Here is a 20,867-nt window from a genome sequence, read left to right on the forward strand (position 1 = left end):
ACAAGTCGGGTCAATAGCTCATCGGGTATTATCCGATGCCTGACGACCAGGGATAAAACCAACCTGGTCGGGATGAATCGGTGAGGCGATGACCCTGTTCAGGCGATTAACGAGGAGTTTCACAAACAATTTGAGGTCTACCGTCAGCGGGGAAATGGGCCTGTTGTTTCCGCAGAGTTGAGGGGTCACGACCGGCCTTGCGTATAACTACAATGTCTGCCCGAGTTGTTACCTGATCAAATTTAGATCCTAGGAGCATAGAATTAAAGAGCTTGAGGATCACGGGAATAAGGGAGTCGGCACAGGTTTTGTAGCATGTGGTCGTGAAGCCGCCTGGGCCGGGGGCCGATTTATTTTTGATGTCTTTATTTGTTCGGTCGATTTCGTCGTTCGGAAAAGGCTCGTTAAGATAATCGGATTGTACGGAAGTGAGTGAGGGCAGAGCGATAGAGGATAAAAAGTCACTAATTTTAGATTGTAAAGATATGGGATCTGAAATCTGAGGTGGGAGATTATAGAGAGTGGAGTAAAAGTGTCTGAAAATGTCAGCTATATGTTTAGGATCATAGGTATGGTCCCCTGAATGGTTCTTGATAGAGGCTATGCGGTTGCGGGTGTATTTTTCTCGTAGTTTCCGGCCCAGGAGCCTGTTTGGTCGATCGCCACTCTCGTAGAACGAAGCCATCAAAGAGTTTTTCCAGCCTTTTTATGAAAGAAGTTGATGTAATTACCCGCGTAGGGTGATCGGTTTGAAGCGGGTCTTACGTTTCAGGAAGCGCTCGTGTTAGGCCGTGAGAGATGCGATTTGTGATTCGAGGTCTGTGACGCGAGCCAGTTCGGCCTTTTGCCGAGCAGCGGACGGGCCGATAATTGTGCCGCGTGTGGAAGCTTTATGCGCTTCCCAAAGGATGGGAGGGGAAATATCTGATGAGGAGTTCAGAGAGATGAATTCCTTAATGCAGTCTGAAATGGAGGTAATCCGATCGGGGTATAGAAGTAGGGTGTCATCTAGACGCCATTTTGGGGGAGAGGGACGTGTGCGAGGGAAGGTTATTTCGAGAAGAACCAGGGCACGTTCGGACCAGGACACTGGAAGAATGCCCGAGCGAATAAGTTGTTGATGGTAGAGCGATCGATGAGAACCGTGTCGATGCGAGTGTGGATGTTATAAAGAACTGAAAAGTGTCTATGTCGTCTACCGGAAGGATGGGCGAGGCGCCGAGCGCCGTAGAAGTCGTAGGATTTGAGGAGGGATGCCGAGGTTTAAGATTCTCGGCGAGAGGAGGCACGGGAGGAGGACACAGGAACGATACATCTAGGGGGTCCGGGGTGGAGTTGAAATCGCCACCTATAGTTACTTGGGCCGGGGCCGTGGAGGAGAGCTGTTCAAAAAAAACGGGGAGGAGCAGGTACCCTGACCCATACTAGGAGTCTACAACGAAACTAGAGTGAGCTTGGTGCGACCTAAAGATCCAATAACGATTAGATATCTGCCTAAAGGTCAGCGTAAAGAGATTCCAGCGAGAAAGGGATGTTATGATGTATAAGGATGGCAGTACCTCTTTGTTTATTATCAGAAGATGCATAATAAGTGTGTGGGTCTGTCTCGCATGTCAATTGAGGGTGAGGAATCTTGACGTGCGTTTCCTGTAGAAAAACAAGATCCGCCCTGAGGCGTTTAAAATGCTGAAGGGCCGTCGTGCGTTTGGTGGGAGAATCGAGGCCTCTGCCTGACCTTTCTAATGACAACATGACCGCACATCCCACCACGCAAGCTCGCTGCCTAGGTGTGATCCCTAACCAGAGCCGTAACTTATAATTCTAGCGCCCGGGGCGAGAAAGACAATTGCTGCCCCCCTAGCCCTCAATTTTAACCGAATGAACCGAAAATATTCCTAAACTGCACCCCCCTGCGGCGTTGCGCCCTGGCCGATCGCCCCTATCGCGCAGCCCTAGTTACGGCCCTGTCCCTAACTTGAAACTATCCTTTGTTCTCCACATCGGACTCTATATGAGGTTGCGTACATCTAAAAAGCATTTCAAGAATACGTACGTATTTTACACGAGACGCTACATAAACTTTAATCCGTGCGCTCGTCGTCTCCCGCGTCGACTATTGTAATTCCCTCCTTACTGGTCTTCCCCTAAACAGACTCTCACCCTTACGATCTATTTTGCGCACAGCGTTCGGATTGATTTTCCTGCCAATTCATTATTCCTCTGCTAATCCGCTCTGTCAGTCTCTACATTGGTTGCCTGTATTTTACTGAATCCAATATAAAATACTTCTACTAACGTGCAAGGCAGTCGGCAAAACTACATCGACGTACATCTCCTCGCTTGTCTCAAAATATTTCCCGACTCGACGCCTCCGTTCTGCACGAGATCTGCGTCTCTCTTCCGCTCTCATTACATCCTCCCGTTCTCGGTTACAGGACTTTTTTCGGGCTGCACCCGCTTTGTGGAGCTCGCTCCCTCGCACGGTGAGACTTTCCTCTAGTCTTCAAACCTTCAAGCGTTCTCTGAAAACCACCTCTTCAGACAAGCTTAGGAAATTCTACAACCACCCTTTATTCAATTCCCCACAAGATGGCAACCCTGTGACCAACACCATGTGTGACTGGATCATACAGCGCACTAAGCGCTTGTTACCTTTGCAATCTGCCTGAACCAATATCCAATATGTAGCACTTGTCCTCATGTACACTATATAGACAAAAGTATTTGACCACACCTGTTAATTATTGAATTGAGGCGTTTCAATCAGACCCCTTGCCAGAGGTGTATATAATCAAGCACCTAGCCGTGCGGTCTCTATCTGCAAACATTGGCGATACAAAATGGGTCGTTCTGAAGAGCTCAGTGACTTCCTGCGTGGTACTGTGATAGGATGCCACCTTTGCGATAAGACGGTTCGTGAGATTTCATCCCTGCTGGATATTCCACGGTCAACTGTCAGTGATATGAGACAGTGGAAGCGATTAGGAAACACGGCAACTCGGTCACGAAGCGGAAGACCGCGTAAAATCACAGAGCGGGGTCAACGACTGCTAAGGCGCGTGGCGCGTAAAAGTCACCAACGCTCTGCTGATTCCATAGCTGAAGAGTTCCAAACTTCCACTGGCATTAATGTAAGCACAAAAACTGTGCGGCGGGAGCTTATTGGAATCTGTTTCCGTGGCCGAGCAGCTGCGTGCAAGCCTCACATCACCAAGACCAATGCCAAGCGTCGGATGGAGTGGTGTAAAGGACACCGACACTGGACGGTAGAGCGGTGGAAACGTGTTCTGTGGAGTGACGAATCGCACTTCTCTGGCAGTCAGATGGGCCAGTCTGGGTTTGTCAGAGGCCAGGAGAACATTACCTGCCTGACACCATTATAACAACTGAAGTTTGGTGGCGGAGGGATAATGGTATAGAGCTGTTTTTCAGGGTTTGGCCTAGGCCCCTTATCTCCAGTGAGGGGCAATCTTAATGCTTCAGCATACCAAGTCATTTTGGACAATGCTATGTTTCCAACTTTGTGGCATCAGTTTGGGGAAGGCCCTTTTCTATTCCAACGTGACTGCACCCCAGTGCACAAAGCAAGGACTACAAAGACATGGTTTGATGAGTTCGGTGTGGAAGAACTTGACTGGCCCGCACAGAGCCCCGACCTCAACCCCATCCAACAGCTTTGGAATGAACTGGAATGGAGATTCTAGTCCAACATCGGTGCCTGACCTCATAAATGTTCGACAGAATGATTGGGCAGAAATTCCCTCAGAAACACTCCAACATCTTGCGGAAAGCGTTCCAAGAAGAGTGGAAGCTGCTATCGGTGCAAAAGGGGGACAGACTCCATATAAAGTATATGTATTTAAATACAATGTCATTACAGTCCCTATTAGTGTAACGGTCAAGCGGGCAGATACTTTTGTCCATGTAATGTATCAAAAACTCCCATCGTCCCATAAATTGTAAGCTTACGGGCAGGACCCTCTTTCCTCTCTTTCTGTATTACCAGATATCGTTTGCTTACTGGGTTTGGTTCATATAGAGGTGCGTTTGACACCGCAATATTCCCGTATCTGTGAAACGCTTAGACCCTAATAAGATGCACCTTCCTAAAGCGCTAGAAATGGAAACGGTGGTCTTGGAAGTAGATTTGAAAAAAACTAGCACGATAAAAGGGTTCGTTCAGTAGAAGTCCGCTAATCTCAAATAGAAATGACCCCGTGGAACGCTGCCTATAGATACAATGGTTGCTCTTACGCAATATAATTCTCTAAGAAAGGAAACCATAATAAATACTAATATGTAGAATTACTTACTAGAAAAATCTGTACGTTGAAGGCCCAGAATTGAGGGGCTAAGTTATTATTATTATTAATTTTTATTTATAGGGCGCCACAAAGTATCCGTAGCGCCGTACAAGGACAAACAATGGCACAGTACAAGGTGAAACAGCACAGTACAAGTAACAGTAAGCACTATAACTCTGGGGGCTCAGGCACAGCATGAAAGAGAGGGAGGGAGGGGAAAAGTGAGTACAGGCAGGTAACTATGGCCCAAGAGGGTGGGCACGGATGACAGGTTGAGAGTCACTGAGGGGAGCGGAGAGAAGCGAGAGGAGACAGAGGGCAGAGGGACTGAGAGGAGGTGAGCTGAGTAGCTGGAGAGCGCAGTTAAAAGTGATGGAAACAGAAGGTAGGAGAGCCCTGCTCAAAGGAGCGAACAATCTAAAGGGAGGGGAAGACAGACAGACGCATGGATGAGACGGAGAGACGGGAGGAAGGGGGAGAAGGGAAGAAGGGATGAGAAAGAGAGGTAGCCGACCGGTGGGAGTTTAGGCATGAGGCTGGAAGTTGCCTCGTGCCTCACTGATGTCACTAGTCTTTAATGAATTGATAGCTAAAGGCTGCTGGGACCGGTAGTCCCACAACTGCTGGCTCACCACAGTATGAATACCTGAGATGTAGATGAATATAAAGTGCACTATACACATAACAGAATAACCCAGATTAGGTGCCTATAACTGTGTATATAAACTGGAACAACCAGAGGGGTGGGGGGTATAAGAGATATGGCCTGACCGGACCTCAGGATACATGCAAAAGAAAGACGTGTGACCTTCCATTGTGTTTATTTGTCATGCGATTCGTTACGTGTTATCGGTATGTTAACGCGGGAGGTCACGCAGTCGATAGCGGATGCGTGTATGTTAGACTCGCACGGGGCCAGGGTGATTCCTGTGACGGATTAAAGAGACAGAGGCTGGCGTACCTGACCAGGCTGGGGTCTGCGTTGTAGGGTGGCGGGGGGGTGCAGTGTGACCCCGATACCATAGACTGCGAGGAGTGCGCCCCGTTCATTTCCCCGTTCGTCTGCATAGAGTGATTGTTCAGCATCCCGGAGCCTGGAAGCAGAAAATACAAGGTCTGTGTTACAGGGAAACGGCCAATCGCATTACAGACGGGCAGTCGTGTGCGCTCTCTTTGCTGCTCGTTCACAAAATACTTTACATTGTACGCAATCAGTTAACTGCATAAGGTGTTGTGGGGTAGAGTCAGACTGGCGCTTTCTGCGCTCGGCGTATATATCGGCTGCAACGGTGCGACGGGAATATGTCGTAACGTTACGTGCAGAGAAATGCTGAGCGCAGAAAACGTCCGTGTGCCCTAAGGCAAATACATCTCTTCCTCTGCTTTCACCTCACATGACTCACTTTTACTTTTCAGTCATGTTTATAAAAATGTACTTACAAAAAAATGTCACCAGTATATAACCTATAGAGCTCAGTGACTTCTCCTCGGAAATTTTTTCGATTTAGTAATAGACAACATTAGTTTTATAATAATATTTTTAGCAAAAGGAGTATTCATAAACATTCCGCAAAAAGCGCACGGCGAGAGGTTTGCGCCAGGAACTGAAGTGAGATAAGGAGGTGCAATGAGAAAACCATAGATTGGTGTAGGTTTACCCACCAATACCTCGTTACGTTTAATACGAAAGATGGGTCCATCAGACAATTATTGATGTGTAAGAAAATTAATCACTTTATTGAATGTCACCAATGGGTCCATCTTCTCCCGCCAAGACAAATAATTTCTTCTACATCCCCAGGCATATGATATGTCATTATTATTACATGGCAGACACTAATGGTATATACCTTCTCCCTATAATAAGTTAAACAAATACACAGATAAGGACCTACGTAAGGGCCAGTTTGCACAGAAGCCGGCAGTCCTTACCCATAGGGATCATCCCGGGGTTTGCGTTTGAGCCGTGCTGGTTCGGCTGCCCCACCAGCTGGTTGACGGACGGCAGTTTGTTGATCCCTGCGTGGACTTTATTCATCGGGGAGAGGACGGGACCGTAGGACGACTGTGACTGCAAATGTGCGCTGTGAGAGAAAACATTGTAGTACTGAGTGGGTTATTAGTGCACAGTTCATTAACAGTTCAGGACTATGGACGTCGTAGAAGCACACAGGTATATTTTATCGTATGATTATAGTAGGTGCCAGGGGATATGTTTGAGCGCGGCAAAGGGAGCAGTAATAACTCGTTAACTTCAGAGGAAATCATTTGAGCTGCAGGGGAACGGTATAATACAGAAATCGCCACCAGCCCCCATCATTGTCTGACATCACTGAACAAACTTCTAGACCAGTGTTTCTCAACTCCAGTCCTCGGGACCCACTAACAGTGCAGGATTTCCAGGTGACCAGTGAAATAATTATACCACCTGCTACAATGTGTCAGTCAGTAATGAATACACCTGTGCTCCAGCAAAGGAGATATGGAAAACATGCATTGCTAAGCGGGTCTTGAGGACTGGACTTGAGAAACACTGATCTAGACCAATGGGCTTTCTGAACTGGGCGAACGCCACTTTGTGCTGTCAGGAGATTGATATTTCCGGCCTCTGTACACTGGTTTCAACGCAGCTCCAAATGTTTTCCAAGGCAATATTTATAAAGAGGGAAGTAGGGGAGAAAGTTAGATATTAGATACACCCTAGCAAATAATGTATTTAACAAACAGTTACACAGACAACATTATTTTATCTTTGGTGTAAAAATATTTAAAAAAAAAAAAAACAATCCAAAATTTTGGGACACAGAATCCATCAGGCACCTTTACCTGGAAAGGAAACCTGTATAATAGGTGGGTGTTGTTCTTAAAATACATAATAAATCAGTGTAGCAAAAAAAAATAAAAAAAAATGATTTTCTTATTATTATTGTTGCAGCCAGAAAAATCTATGTGATGTTAAATACTTTTGTGTCAAAAAAGACAAAAGTATTATAGGAGTGATACCTTTATTGGTTAACCCCCAAAAAATTATTATATTTGCGAACTTTCAGAGCACAGAGGCCCCTTCATCAGGCGAGTCATAAATCCAGGGGGTAAATGTATCAAGCTGAGAGTTTTCCAGGGAGTTTGAAAAGTGGAGATGTTGCCTATAGCAACCAATCAGATTCTAGCTGTCATTTTGTAGTGTGTACTAAATAAATAATAGCTAGAATCTGATTGGTTTTTCAAACTCGCCGGAAAACTCTCAGCTTGATACATTTACCCCCAGGTGTTAGATTGAGCCCTTGAGTTGCTGCTGACCTTCAACCCATATTTCAGAAAAACAGTAGACTGAAGGAAATATTCCCAGATTTACCTTTCATTTCATACAAATAGCTTCCAAAATTAAGAACTATCCTCGTTAGAAGTGTCCTCCCATTACCATCAGAGACTAGCACTCTACCTTGCAAAAACTAAAAATGCAAAAACTAAAAATGCAAAACCTGCGCCCACGTCCTACCAACAAACAGTCCACATACCCGACACACAACGGGACTATAAAATCACTGACACATTCTCATGCACTTCATACAATGTGGTGTACGTGATACAGTGTACAAGGAGCCCTGAGGGAATCTACATTGGGGAGACCAAGCAGAAACTGCAATCCAGGATGGATCTACACAGTCACACAATAAGGAAGTCTCTGGACCACGACACAGTATGACAGATTGAAAAGTCCTAATACTAAAAGGTCTTTTTAGAAATGACAGGGAGAGAAAAATATGGAAATTCAAACTGATAAGAACATTCCAGTCATAAACTCAAGGGCTCAATATAACACCTTGGTTTATGACCCATTACATAAACACACTTCACACCCCACAGCAGAGTGCAGACCTCTGAACTCGTTGGACTTTTACTCTTACATCGGTAACGACCTTCGTTTTATTACTTTAGCTTATCCTAATGATGTATCCCCCCCCCCCCCCACACACAAATTTCTTGATGTAACAGCTCCTAAATGTTGTGACTTTTCCTCAGTCATTTATTTGTAAACTCGCCTAATGAAGGGGCCTCTGTGCTCTGAAAGCTAGCAAATATATTCATTTTTGGGGGGTTAGACAATAAAGGTATCACTCATAGGGGCGTATTCAATTGTCAGCGTTAACGCTGCAAAACGAGCGCTCGAAAAATATTACCGTTTATACGGTAATATTGCGCGTAATTACCGTTCATACAGTAATTTACTCGCTCAATTTCAGCTCGCTGCTCAGGGAGAGAGGGGGGGGGGGGGGGGTGGGGGACAGGTTGTGTATTATTGCCCATTACTTACTGTCTCTGCAGCAGCTGTTGCTGTTGCTGTCTGTACGAATCCACTAACTGTTGTGGCACCAACTCCACCAGCTCCAGACTTTCCTTGATTTTCATTAAGATTTCAAAGTTCTCCCGACCGCGGACCTGAAGGTGAGACAGTGGGAGCCCGTGACCAGCGTGTGGAGGGGACCAGAGACTGACAACATCCTATATAGCCCAGTAAGCAGCTTTCTACTGCAGTCCTCTCTCTATGGGACATTCACAGATAAAGCTAAAACGTATCCAAGAAAACATGTAAAAAAATTTAATAAAAAAATCTGTATATAGGTTACGTTGAGGGGAGTTGGGCTGTAATTGTCAGCACGTTGCCCCAGTCAGGGGTAGGCAAAGAGGTTAGAGGGCAGTGTAAACTAAACAGGATAGAAACAGAAGTCAGTCAGGTTCTTGAGGAAAGCCCCCTGTGACCTCACCAGCAGAGGGCGCTATTGAGTCTGAAAGACTCGCTCTGCCAGCGTATAACCTGGGCACAGTGGAGCAGGCGGTTACAACAGAGAGTGAGGCGGCAGATTAAACCTTTCATCTATGGGCCTAGACATTTTGCTGCCGGTTGTGGCAGCTGAAATTGAGCCCTTCTCATCCCGTATACAAACTACTGTAAACATTTGGATAATGCCCTTGAAAAGGCAAATATTGTAACTTTTAAGCATTATTAGATCTTCCTACCGAGTACATACCACGAATTAGATGTTTGCATCAGGAAAATTGGCCTTTTTTTTTTTACAAAAAAAATTCCATCAAAATCTCTGCACCCCCAAAAATTTATTCCACAGACAGCTGCCTCATTGTTCCCAACCTGAGGCTTAAACGCCCTCCATTCCAAATCTTTAGTTCCGAGTACTGTCAAAAACATTGATTGGGCTTTACTCTGGGAGCGGGAAGAACGCTTTTATTTTAAAGCAGTGATTGGCTCCTCCCCTTTACTGCGAATGGCAGTAACTGGCTCCTCCCATTTACTCACAGGTACATAGTAGATCTCCTCTTCCCCGTGCCGTCTTTTCTTGATGTTTGTGCCCAGCGTTGGCACTCCCTGGGGGCTCTGTTTACAAGCTGCAGAGACGGGGGGGGGTGGGGATTACTTTAGTAACATAAAAATACAGATTGTGAGATGGTCAGTAAAGACAAGATGGCCATGCTACAGAGGACGCAGACAACACAAACTTACACGAACAAACATACAAACAAGCTGTTACATTACTAAGTTGTGGATATGATTGTGTAACATAACATCCTCCTTCCCCCGTTGGCCATGGTGGTTGTGGTCTGTACTTGGGTTCCTCAAGCCCAGGGACATTCGGTCATACCACTGGGTGGGTGACATTAGGGGGAGGGTGAAGGGAGCGTAGACCGGTCATGTGACACAGGTGCCCTTAAACAAATTCCTACACATCTAATGATCAATCAAACTGCAGGTTAATTCTATCAGAACTACCACATAAATCATGGGCTGGTTAAAGGTAACTCTGCATCTACATACAGTGGAGGTAGCCATTTTGTGGGCTGGACCGTTATATAGCCTATCCATTGACTAGGAACTAGTGACATCACAGCGGTAAGTGGGGGCATTAGGTCCAGTGGCCGAGTCGGATGCACGCTGGGCGTAACTGGCGATACACCAACGGGTGTCTGTCCAAATCTACGTCAGACCCTCGGTTCACAGAAAACTGATAGCCCAAATATTGCTTGGGTACAAAAAATGTCCGCCTCCGCTGCCTGTAGGAGTTCACTTTAACTGTTCTAGGACTTGTCCTGAAAATAGTTACCCCTCTTTGGCAAGCAAGGACTTGGAACAACATATGACCCAATATCCCATAGATTGTAAGCTTACGAGCGGGGCCCTCTTACCTCTCGGTCAGTCTGTAAAACCCAGTATTGTTTTATTACTGTGTTTGTACCCAAGTGTAAATCGCTACAGGATTAGTTGGCGCTATATAAATGATGATGATGATGATGATGTTCAATATAATAATATTGTACTTGCAATACTGACACTGACCTCTAGAGGGCATCACGCTTAGCACACAGTCAGATTAGATGAACTGGAATATACTTCTCGTACACTCACTGCGCTTGTTGGCGTTCACATTTTTCGCCGCCGTTTCGTTTAAGGCCGCCTGTTCCCGAAAGTGGTCTTCGTCGGCTTTCCTGTCTCTGCCCGGGCAAGCGCAGATCCGACCCTCGAACGACCTCCTGCCCAGGACTTGTCCACTACAAAACAAGGATCCAAAGACTTACTGTAAACTGCATTATTCCCTCAATGCAAATCATCCATTATTCTGCACCGCTGCCCATAAGATGCCATCTGGGTATGAGCACCACTCACTCTCTGGTCTCCAGTGTGATAATGATGAGGATGGGTCTCCTGTTCATCCCTCCGACACAGCTGCTGTTGCACATGAAGTTATAGAGTATCGTGGTGAATTCTGTCCCCACCTGGAACGTTAAGAAGAAAAAATCACATTTATATTTCTAAAAACACCAAATAGACGATTGTCTGCCAAGGATGTGACAAACTTTACTTGGATGACTAATTCATAGCATAAACCCTGGTTGCGTTATTGTAAAACAATATAACAACCAGTGCAACAATACTCAACATAGCTCATCTAATGCTATTCACAGACTTTTGGCATATTAGTTGCTTATTTACACAAACTTCTCCACATCGGGGACGAGAAAGATACCGGCTGGAATATTGTGTAGAAAGACACAAATAAATGTACGATATGTGTTGCTAGAAATAATATTAATATAGCGTACGTGATTTATTATTGTAACGTGTACATTATCCACTATTGTATAACGAAAACAGAAAATAAACAGATTTAAAAATTAAAGAGCAACATGTAAAGGTTTAAGGTTTAAATCTCCTTAGTAAGTATATTTTGTAATATTAAATATTATTGTTATTTATGTCATGGTGCAGAGTTTATATAAAGATTACATATAATATATAGGAAAAAGGACAATGTCCTTTTATCTACACGATGACCGAGGGCGTTACCTGCGGAGGTTCGTGGGGAACCATAACGCTCTGTCTGCCGGTAACGGGGTCGTCTACGTATTGCGACAGGTTATTCCCCTCCACGCGGATTAGATGGCTGGCTGGCGCTGCCTGACCTAAGAACAACAAGACGATTAGTAGGAAGTGGTCAATGAAATGAACGACACTATGGGAACATGGCTGAGATATTCATTAAGTACCATTAGATACCTAGAGGATACAGCTGTCTGCTAGGCGACCACAACACTCTGTAGTACACTGGTGGATTTACAAATATGGCATGGCCAATTACATAGCAGTAAGCAAAACTGACATGCTATGCTTTGTCGTTTTAACTTTTTTTTTTTACTATAGCAATACCTGTGGGAGAAGGGCATGCTCTGTTACTTTTAACAAAGTTGCTGAAGAATGCAAATCATCTTCATGCATGACCCCAAGTATGAGAAGTTTCCAATAACAAAAAAAAATGTTCCTTTTTTAATCATGAGCAATATATAGCGCAAATGCAGAGTTTGGGAAAGATATCCAGCTGCAGTTGGACGCCACAAAATGCGGCGGTCACCGCAGAGGTGGGAATTGCGCCGGTCGCTGCGTTATATTTGCAGTGGGGCTCAGCCAATGTAGCACTAGCAGCATTTGTGAGTTCGCAAATCACTTCATATAAAACTAAACGTGGCTACGAGAACACTGTAGATTTGATTTATTTAACAGGTTGATACGTTAGTATCTTTCTCTCATCATCAATACACTGTTCGGTTCAATCACTGGGTCTGAGGGTACAAATGGTGATGTACCCCTTGGCACGTACCAGATGACAAGACTCAGAGTCTGGTATGTGAGACGGTGGATCGGTGCCGAGGTTTTGATAAATTGGTATCGGGGACCAAGAGCCAAATCTAATCTGTTTTGTTCATAATTAATCACAAATTATGAAATGTTATGCTACAGATAATCAACACCAGCCAGTCACCATGAGAATATGGATTCACGTGCCATACAATCCGGGCTTCTCCTACACCAGGGGTGTCCAACCTTTTAGCTTCTCTGGGCCACATTGGAAGACGACGAGTTGGTTTGGGCCGCACATAAGATACACTAACAATAACGATAGCTGAGCATCCAAAAAACCATAGAAAACATAGTTAACATATATATATATATATATGAGAAAAAAAGTTATATATATATATATATATATATATATATATATATATATATATATATATAATCATATATTTTTTTTCAAATCCCCCTATACTTACCTTTCAATTGCCCCGTTCAAAAAATCCTCTCTAGTTATTATACTATAATCACTTTTTGTATTGTTTCGATGCAATATCAATAAAGTGCATTTAAGCCAGGCATTGTATATCAGGGTGCCCTGACCAGGCCTGCGGTACCTGACATATACATCACTGTGACCCCAAATTGTGACCTGTTTTGCTAATTACACCACTATGTTAGTTAAGGGATAACAACTTATAATGGGCCAAAGAGAATAATATATAATGCCCCATTAGTAATACAAGTAGAAGTATCTAGCAGGGAGATAAGGTCCATGATGCTCCAGGACCAGGTGACTTTTATTCACTGGTCAGCGTCCCTTGAAATAATAAAAAAAATCTCCCTTAACTTACCTTTTAATCGGCTTGTTCTCCTGTCCTCTTCTCTTCTTTTCTCCAATTCTGTGCTGCTGATTGTTTTTTTCTCGCGCGGGTGACTCCTCTGTGCTGCGCTCCGCAATGGGTGTTGGGTGTGATGACATCACGCCCGACATTCACTGCGAGCACCGCACGGAGGAGGAGACAAGGGAGGGAGCCGGAGTACCAGCTGACGTGACTGCGTGACCGCAAGGTAAGTATTTTCTTTTCTTTTTTTTGCAGGATTTTTTTTTTCCCATTAACAGTGCTGCCCCCTTGCCACAACCAAAACTCCTTCTGGGCCACATTTACAGGCGTGCTGGGCCGCGGGTTGGACAACCTTGCACATGCTACTCAGACCTATGCCGACAGCTCATGATTAAACTCTAATTCTGGCAAATGGAAAGTAACTGAGATATGCAGGGTCTATAAGCAATAAAACAGTCTTCTGTGGGCAAAGATTTTTCATTTTCTGTGCCCCTTACTTGCTCCTTTTAATACCAATAAGTATTTTTTCGTCCGGTGACTTTTTAAGATACTTTTGCAATAGGATGTGAGTACAAAACAATGGGTGGTAACCAACTAGTTGACTGCAATTCGGTGACTTGAATCCTAGCCTACCGGCCCTGTATAGAACACCACATGCTCCGTATCAGACCTCATGTCTATTATTTATGAATGATCCTGCAAACAACTACACATTGGGAAGAAGCCTGAATGCTCTCAAAGGGGTATTGTGCTGTACTGACGGCCAGAGTTATTTCACCTTTTTGTCCCTCTGCCTATTGATCTTATTGTCACAGAGTGAAAACAATGCATTACGCAATGTTACTATGAACGCTTGGCCGCCAGAAGCCAGTTATTCCCGTGGTAACGTTTCTAACCCCTCCTGCTTAAAACCCAAAAAGTCAGATTGATCCTTAGTCAAACATAGGTGAACCTACTGTATGGACATGACATAGTGGTGGGCTGATCTTCTCTACCGATTACATGTGGCCCCTTGTCTGACAAAGGGCCACTTACTCCGCCCCTGAATCCACAGTACATTATTCTACACCGTACAGACCTCAGTACACAGCAGGATGCACAGTGAAGCACAGAAATGACGCCATCTTACCATCGTTGAAGTCTCGTCCCAGCTCGTGGTTGGGACAGCGTTTTACTACTTCTGTCACGTGTTCGGCCTTCTTGTAGACTGGCATTGCCCGGATGACTGTGCCAGGCGGAGGAGGGCTGGACAGTTTGATTTGAATTGGACATGTTTTAGCAATCTGGCAGTAGAGCTTCTTCAGCAATGGAGAATACTGAAATAAACAGAAAAAAAAAACCAGTCACAGTCACCAGGAAGAAAGTAAAATGATACCTGTGTTTTAAATGGTATAATCCTGCGAGATGATACAGATGTAAAGATGGAGAATGATGGAGGTGATGGAAAGTGGGTTTGTCTGACAATGGAAACACTTAACATTTATGGTGGAGAAAGAGCTGGAGTCTCTCCCTCACACAGTCACTTTACTCCATATCACATGATCAGGTCACCTGATGGTATCTGGTCAGAGCTGTAACCTCGGTCATCCATGGTGGCTCCTGGTTCTAAGCTCTATGGCACAATTTCTAGGCTTAATGGAAGAGTGGAAACTGTCCTGTGCAGAATACATTATTCCCAACATTTAACAGGACAACTTGAGCCCCTCCAAAATCAGCTTTCAGTCTGCCCAACAATGTCCAGATTTTCTACCATCTTTGCCCACTTCCAGATAATCTCTGCTCCTATTGGATTTTGCAAATCGGCACGGTGCGCCAAAATCAGGAATATTGGGAGGGAGAAGAACGTACACTTCTAACATTCCTTTATTCTATAGTAAACAGGCAATGACCGTGAAACGGTAACGTCCCTTTCTCCTCGCACCCACTGTGGAATTATGTCTCTTCCTCATCACTAACAACTATGTTTACGTACATTTACATATTCCAATAGGGGCTATCCGTGAATATCCTACAAAATTATAGTAATAGGCAACTGGGAGGAGTCTGGTTTTGGAATACACACACACACACATTATATATATATATATATATTATACATACACACACACAGTAGTAGCCTTTGATATATATATAATGCATCCTTTTGTATACACTGCACTGTTAAGAATGTAAGAACTATAGTACACAAAGAGCAAGCAATAGACATATTGTTACGTCTTAATGGCTATGTTTCTAATTTTATAAGCAAACTAAACATTACTTGTAATCCATAAATATAAAACTTTTATGTGCGAATTTAATCCAGAACAAGTCGGTACTTAGAAATCCGTATTGTTCATTTAATTCCATCTACATGGCCGGGACAAGGCTTCATTGACTCTGAAAGGCACACAAAACGCTGTATTTTTCTATTATGATTTGTACATTGCAAGCGCTGGAAATAAATGTATATAAATGATATTATATTGCATTAAAGATTAACGCTGGCAGGTTAGGACCGGTAATGTGCCTTAAAAATGATCCCAAAAATTCACCTGGAGCAGATTAAGGCCCTGACTCATAACTTCGATCTGCCGAGACATGTCCGGGGATACTGCGTGTTAATGGTGCGTACAAATACAACAGAAAGGCCATGAATTGTGTTGATTTAATATTTTAAGATGGATTAATACATCAAGTGAAATTTTACGATGCTGTTTCTGTATAAAAACTATTTATATAGCGCCACTAATTCCACAGCGCTGTACAGAGAACTCACTCACATCAGTCCCTGCCCCATTGGAGCTTACAGTCTAAGTTCCCTAATACACACAGACAGACAGAGAGAGAGACTAAGGACAATTTAATAGGTGCCAATTAACCTACTAGTATGTTTTTGGAGTGTGGGAGGAAACCGGAGCACCCAGAGGAAACACACGCAAACACGGGGAGAACATACAAACTCCACACAGACCAATGTCGTATTTATCACTAACCAGGTACATAACGGGTAGAACAGTTTAGGGACATGTTGCCTTTAGATACACTCCTAGCCACCAGTGGCGGATCCAGGGGGTGGGCGATCGGGTTATCGCCCCCCCCTAGCAGACACTTGCTGCCGACGGCTGCACAGTATGTGCAGGTCCGTCCAGCCGTGACAGGCAAGGACAGTGTGCTGCCCGGCCGCTCTGACTGTGAACACAGTCAGAGCAGCCGGGCAGCACACTGTCCCTGCCTGTCACGGCTGGACGGACCTGCACATACTGTGCAGCCGTTGGCAACCTAAGATGTTAGAAAGGGGTGGGGCCTAAATCCCCCCCCCCCCCCAAAATCGCCCCGGGTACAGCATTTTTCTAGATCCGCCCCTGCTAGCCACGAGAGATAATGTGGAATTTCCACGTGCTGTGAGGTCTTATCCTTCTCTTTTGTGGACACTTTTATATAGCTTTATTCTTTAACTCATTTGTTTTTTTAAAAAAGAAGCAGGTTGTCAACAGCGCTCATTGGGTTAAGCTTTTAAGCTTTTGTGGGTTTTCAGCTGAGGCACAAACTGAAGAGAATATGACCCAATCAGTAGGTAAAGGGGGTAAAACTTTTTTTCGGTATATAAGTGAAAGGAGAAAAAGAAAAAGAGGAATAATAAGATTAAAGACAGAGAGTGAGAGTCTTGTTGAGGGAGACAAGGTAATAGCAGATCATCTTAATAATTATTTTTGCTCAGTGTTCACTCCAGAAAGAGCGAGGAGGGGACCACAGTTAAGCTGCAGTATACGCATAAAAATGAGATAGATACAAGTACATTTACAGAGGAGAACGTCCTAACAGAGCTCTCCAAACTGAAAGTGGATAAATCACTGGAGCCAGATGGGATTCATCCAAGGATACTAAAATAGCTTGAAGGGGTGCTGGTAACACCATAAACAGAATTATTCAACCAGTCACTAGCTACAGGAGTAATTCCAGAGGACTGGGAAAGAGTGAATGTTGTCCCACTACACAAAAGTGGAAGCAAGGAAGTGACTACAGACCAGTGAGCCTTACATCAGTAGTAGGAGAATGGATGGAAACACTCTTAAAAAAAAGAGTTGTAGAATATCTCAAATCCAGTAATTTACAGGATCCCAAACAGCAGGGATCTACTGGGGGGAGGGGGGGGGAGATCATATCAAACAAACCTTATTGACTTTTTTGACTGGGTGACTAAAGTAATAAAACAAGGAGGAGGGGCATAGATGTAGCTCATATAGACTTTAGTAAAGCTTTTGACACTGTCCCACATCGCAGACTGTTAAATAAACTCGAAAGCTTGGGATTGGATTCTAAGATGGTTGAATGGATAAGATCTTGGTTGCAGGATAGATAACAGAGAGTTATAGTAAATGGAGAGCATTCACAGGAGGGAACGGTTACCAGTGGAGTACACCAAGGATCTGTACTTGGACCAGTGCTTTTTAATATCTTTACTGGAGACATTGAAAATGGTATTGAAGGTAAAGTATGACTTTTTAAAGATGACACAAATATATGCAATGGAAAGGGTAAAACATATGATTGATGATCTAGGTAGATTAGAGGAATGGTCAGGAGAGTGACAACTACAGTTTAATGCCAAAAAATGCAAAATAATGCACTTGGGTCTCAAAAACCCAAAAGCTATATATAGTATTAATGACACTATAATAGAAACTACTGAGGAGGAAAGGGATCTAGGAGTCACTACTTCAGGGTACATAAAGACAGGTAAGCAATGTAACAAAGCAATGAGGAAGGTAAGTCAGATGCTTGGTTACATAGGGAGAGGAATCAGTAGCAGAAAGAAAGAAGTAATAATACCACTGTATAGGTCATTGGTACGGCCTCATCTAGAATACTGTGTTCAGTTCTGGAGGCCGTATCTCCAGAGGGATATAAATACATTACAGACTGTACAAAGATGGACAACTAAAATGGTGCATGGTCTACAGCACAAAACTTACCCGGAAAGACTAAAATATCTTATTATGTATAGTTTGGATCAGAGAAGGGAAAGGGGAACATGATAGAAACTTTCATATATATCAAGGAGGGAAACTTTCTACAAAGGAAGAGAAGTATTAGAACGTGAGGACATGCACTGACAACTGAGGGGGAAGAGAAGTATTAGAACACGAGGACATGCACTGACACTGGGGGGGAAGAGAAGTATTAGAACACGAGGACATGTACTGACACTGGGGGAAGAGAAGTATTAGAACACGAGGACATGCACTGACAACTGAGGGGGAAGAGAAGTATTAGAACACGAGGACATGTACTGACACGGGGGGAAGAGAAGTATTAGAACACGAGGACATGCACTGACACTGGGGGGGAAGAGAAGTATTAGAACACGAGGACATGTACTGACACTGGGGGGAAGAGAAGTATTAGAACACGAGGACATGTACTGACACTGGAGGGAAGAGAAGTATTAGAACACGAGGACATGTACTGATACTGGAGGGAAGAGAAGTATTAGAACACGAGGACATGCACTGACACTGGGGGGAAGAGAAGTATTAGAACACGAGGACATGCACTGACACTGGAGGGAAGAGAAGTATTAGAACACGAGGACATGTACAGACACTGGGGGGGAAGAGAAGTATTAGAACACGAGGACATGTACTGACACTGGAGGGAAGAGAAGTATTAGAACACGAGGACATGTACTGACACTGGGGGGAAGAGAAGTATTAGAACACGAGGACATGTACTGACACTGGGGGGAAGAGAAGTATTAGAACACGAGGACATGTACTGACACTGGAGGGAAGAGAAGTATTAGAACACGAGGACATGCACTGACACTGGGGGGAAGAGAAGTATTAGAACACGAGGACATGTACTGACACTGGAGGGAAAAGAAGTATTAGAACACGAGGACATGCACTGACAACTGAGGGGGAAGAGAAGTATTAGAACACGAGGACATGTACTGACACGGGGGGAAGAGAAGTATTAGAACACGAGGACATGCACTGACACTGGGGGGAAGAGAAGTATTAGAACACGAGGACATGTACTGACACTGGGGGGCAAGAGAAGTATTAGAACACGAGGACATGCACTGACACTGGGGGGAAGAGAAGTATTAGAACACGAGGACATGTACTGACACTGGGGGGGAAGAGAAGTATTAGAACACGAGGACATGTACTGACACTGGGGGGAAGAGAAGTATTAGAACACGAGGACATGTACTGACACTGGGGGGAAGAGAAGTATTAGAACACGAGGACATGTACTGACACTGGAGGGAAGTAAGTTCAGAGGAAAATTATTTCACAGAAAGGGTAGTGGATAAGTGGAATAGCCTCCCATCAGAGGTGGTAGAGGATAATACAGTGGAGCAATATAAACATGCTTGGGATAGACAGAAGGATATCCTTACAAAGAACTAAGGATCAAATAGGGTTGAGGTTACTATAGATTAATAAAACAATGGGGAGACTAGATGGGCCAAGCGGTTCTTATCTGCCGTCATATTCTATGCAACTCTTTAATTTCCTGTTCGCTCAGCTGAGAGCAAATATTAAATATTTTTAAGCTACAGACACAAAATTAGAATTTGAAAGAAATTACTGCCTTAGTGCACCGTTGCCGTCTCGCTGGACAGATTTTGTGGTCTAACAATTATTCCCATGGGTGGCAATAAGGGGGTTAAACAATTTTTAGACAAATGCTACTATTTAGCCAAATATACCGTCAGGCAGTCCATCATCTGCCTTTCTCCTTGAAAGCCGCATTGTTACTTGCAATCAGTTGCCGGCCTTAGGGGAGAGGACAGCAGTGTCAGAATGGCGGACTGTACCACTCAACTAGATAGGACTGTACCACTCAACTAGATAGGATGGGGGGGGGGGTGCATTTTATTTGTTAGGTGATTGGATTAGACACAATATCTGCCAAATCACCTGCTACATACATTACATGCTCACAAAGCTGAGAGATTAAACACCCACTGACTGGATAACTAGCAGGGGATGCCCAAAAACGGAGAAGCACTTTAAATTACGGTATTTTCCAACCTGAAAATAGTTCTGCAAGTCCGGCTTCCAGGTAACAATAATCATTTACATCCAATTTATTCCTTGGCCAGTGCAAAATTAATCTCCTTTTCATTACAACAGTTAAGGTAAAATAATTCAAGATTATGGATTATTTAAATTGTTTTAAATGAAGCGTTCACTTATCAGTAGTAACCACCTAAGCTTTTGCTTTCAATAAAATAACAAAATGACCTTTTGAGGTAAATATTCAAGATACAAAGGAGTTAATTACTCATCATCTCAGTTTTTCAATCTTCCAATGTTAATATTTTGCTTGACCAGCAGAAATATCTTTTTAGTGATGATTTCTGTATAGACATAGAAATCTCCTATATAATGGAGATAATATAAATTGTCAATAAAGACATTCAAAGATCTTGCACTGTGCATTTCAGTGCGGAGATGGACGGAGTTCCTCTCATGACCTCTTCTAGGCGGGGGCGCTGTTGATTATAGAACTGGAAATGGCCCCTTGATTAGATGATTAGACACAACCAAGGTCACGGGGTCACCATAAACATCTTAATTC

At 43.9% G+C, this 20,867-nt stretch overlaps 1 protein-coding gene across 4 annotated transcripts in view; it reads right to left on the reverse strand.

The window, feature by feature from the left end:
• The window catches only part of LOC142107027 (tumor protein p73-like), a 119,002-nt gene that overhangs the window by 17,320 nt on the left and 80,815 nt on the right, over positions 1 to 20,867 (reverse strand). For 3 of the 4 annotated variants that reach the window (XM_075190154.1, XM_075190151.1, XM_075190153.1), the window contains 8 exons: positions 14,419 to 14,605; positions 11,662 to 11,777; positions 10,981 to 11,090; positions 10,717 to 10,865; positions 9,619 to 9,707; positions 8,620 to 8,744; positions 6,237 to 6,388; positions 5,266 to 5,398 (listed from right to left, as the gene is read on the reverse strand). In XM_075190154.1, the coding sequence (XP_075046255.1) occupies positions 5,266 to 5,398; positions 6,237 to 6,388; positions 8,620 to 8,744; positions 9,619 to 9,707; positions 10,717 to 10,865; positions 10,981 to 11,090; positions 11,662 to 11,777; positions 14,419 to 14,605 (1,061 nt within the window). The remainder of the gene's footprint in view (positions 1 to 5,265; positions 5,399 to 6,236; positions 6,389 to 8,619; positions 8,745 to 9,618; positions 9,708 to 10,716; positions 10,866 to 10,980; positions 11,091 to 11,661; positions 11,778 to 14,418; positions 14,606 to 20,867) is intronic. The other variant, XM_075190152.1, reaches the window with a different exon arrangement.

Source organism: Mixophyes fleayi, chromosome 11 (genome assembly GCF_038048845.1).
Source record: "Mixophyes fleayi isolate aMixFle1 chromosome 11, aMixFle1.hap1, whole genome shotgun sequence".
Taxonomy (NCBI): domain Eukaryota; kingdom Metazoa; phylum Chordata; class Amphibia; order Anura; family Limnodynastidae; genus Mixophyes; species Mixophyes fleayi.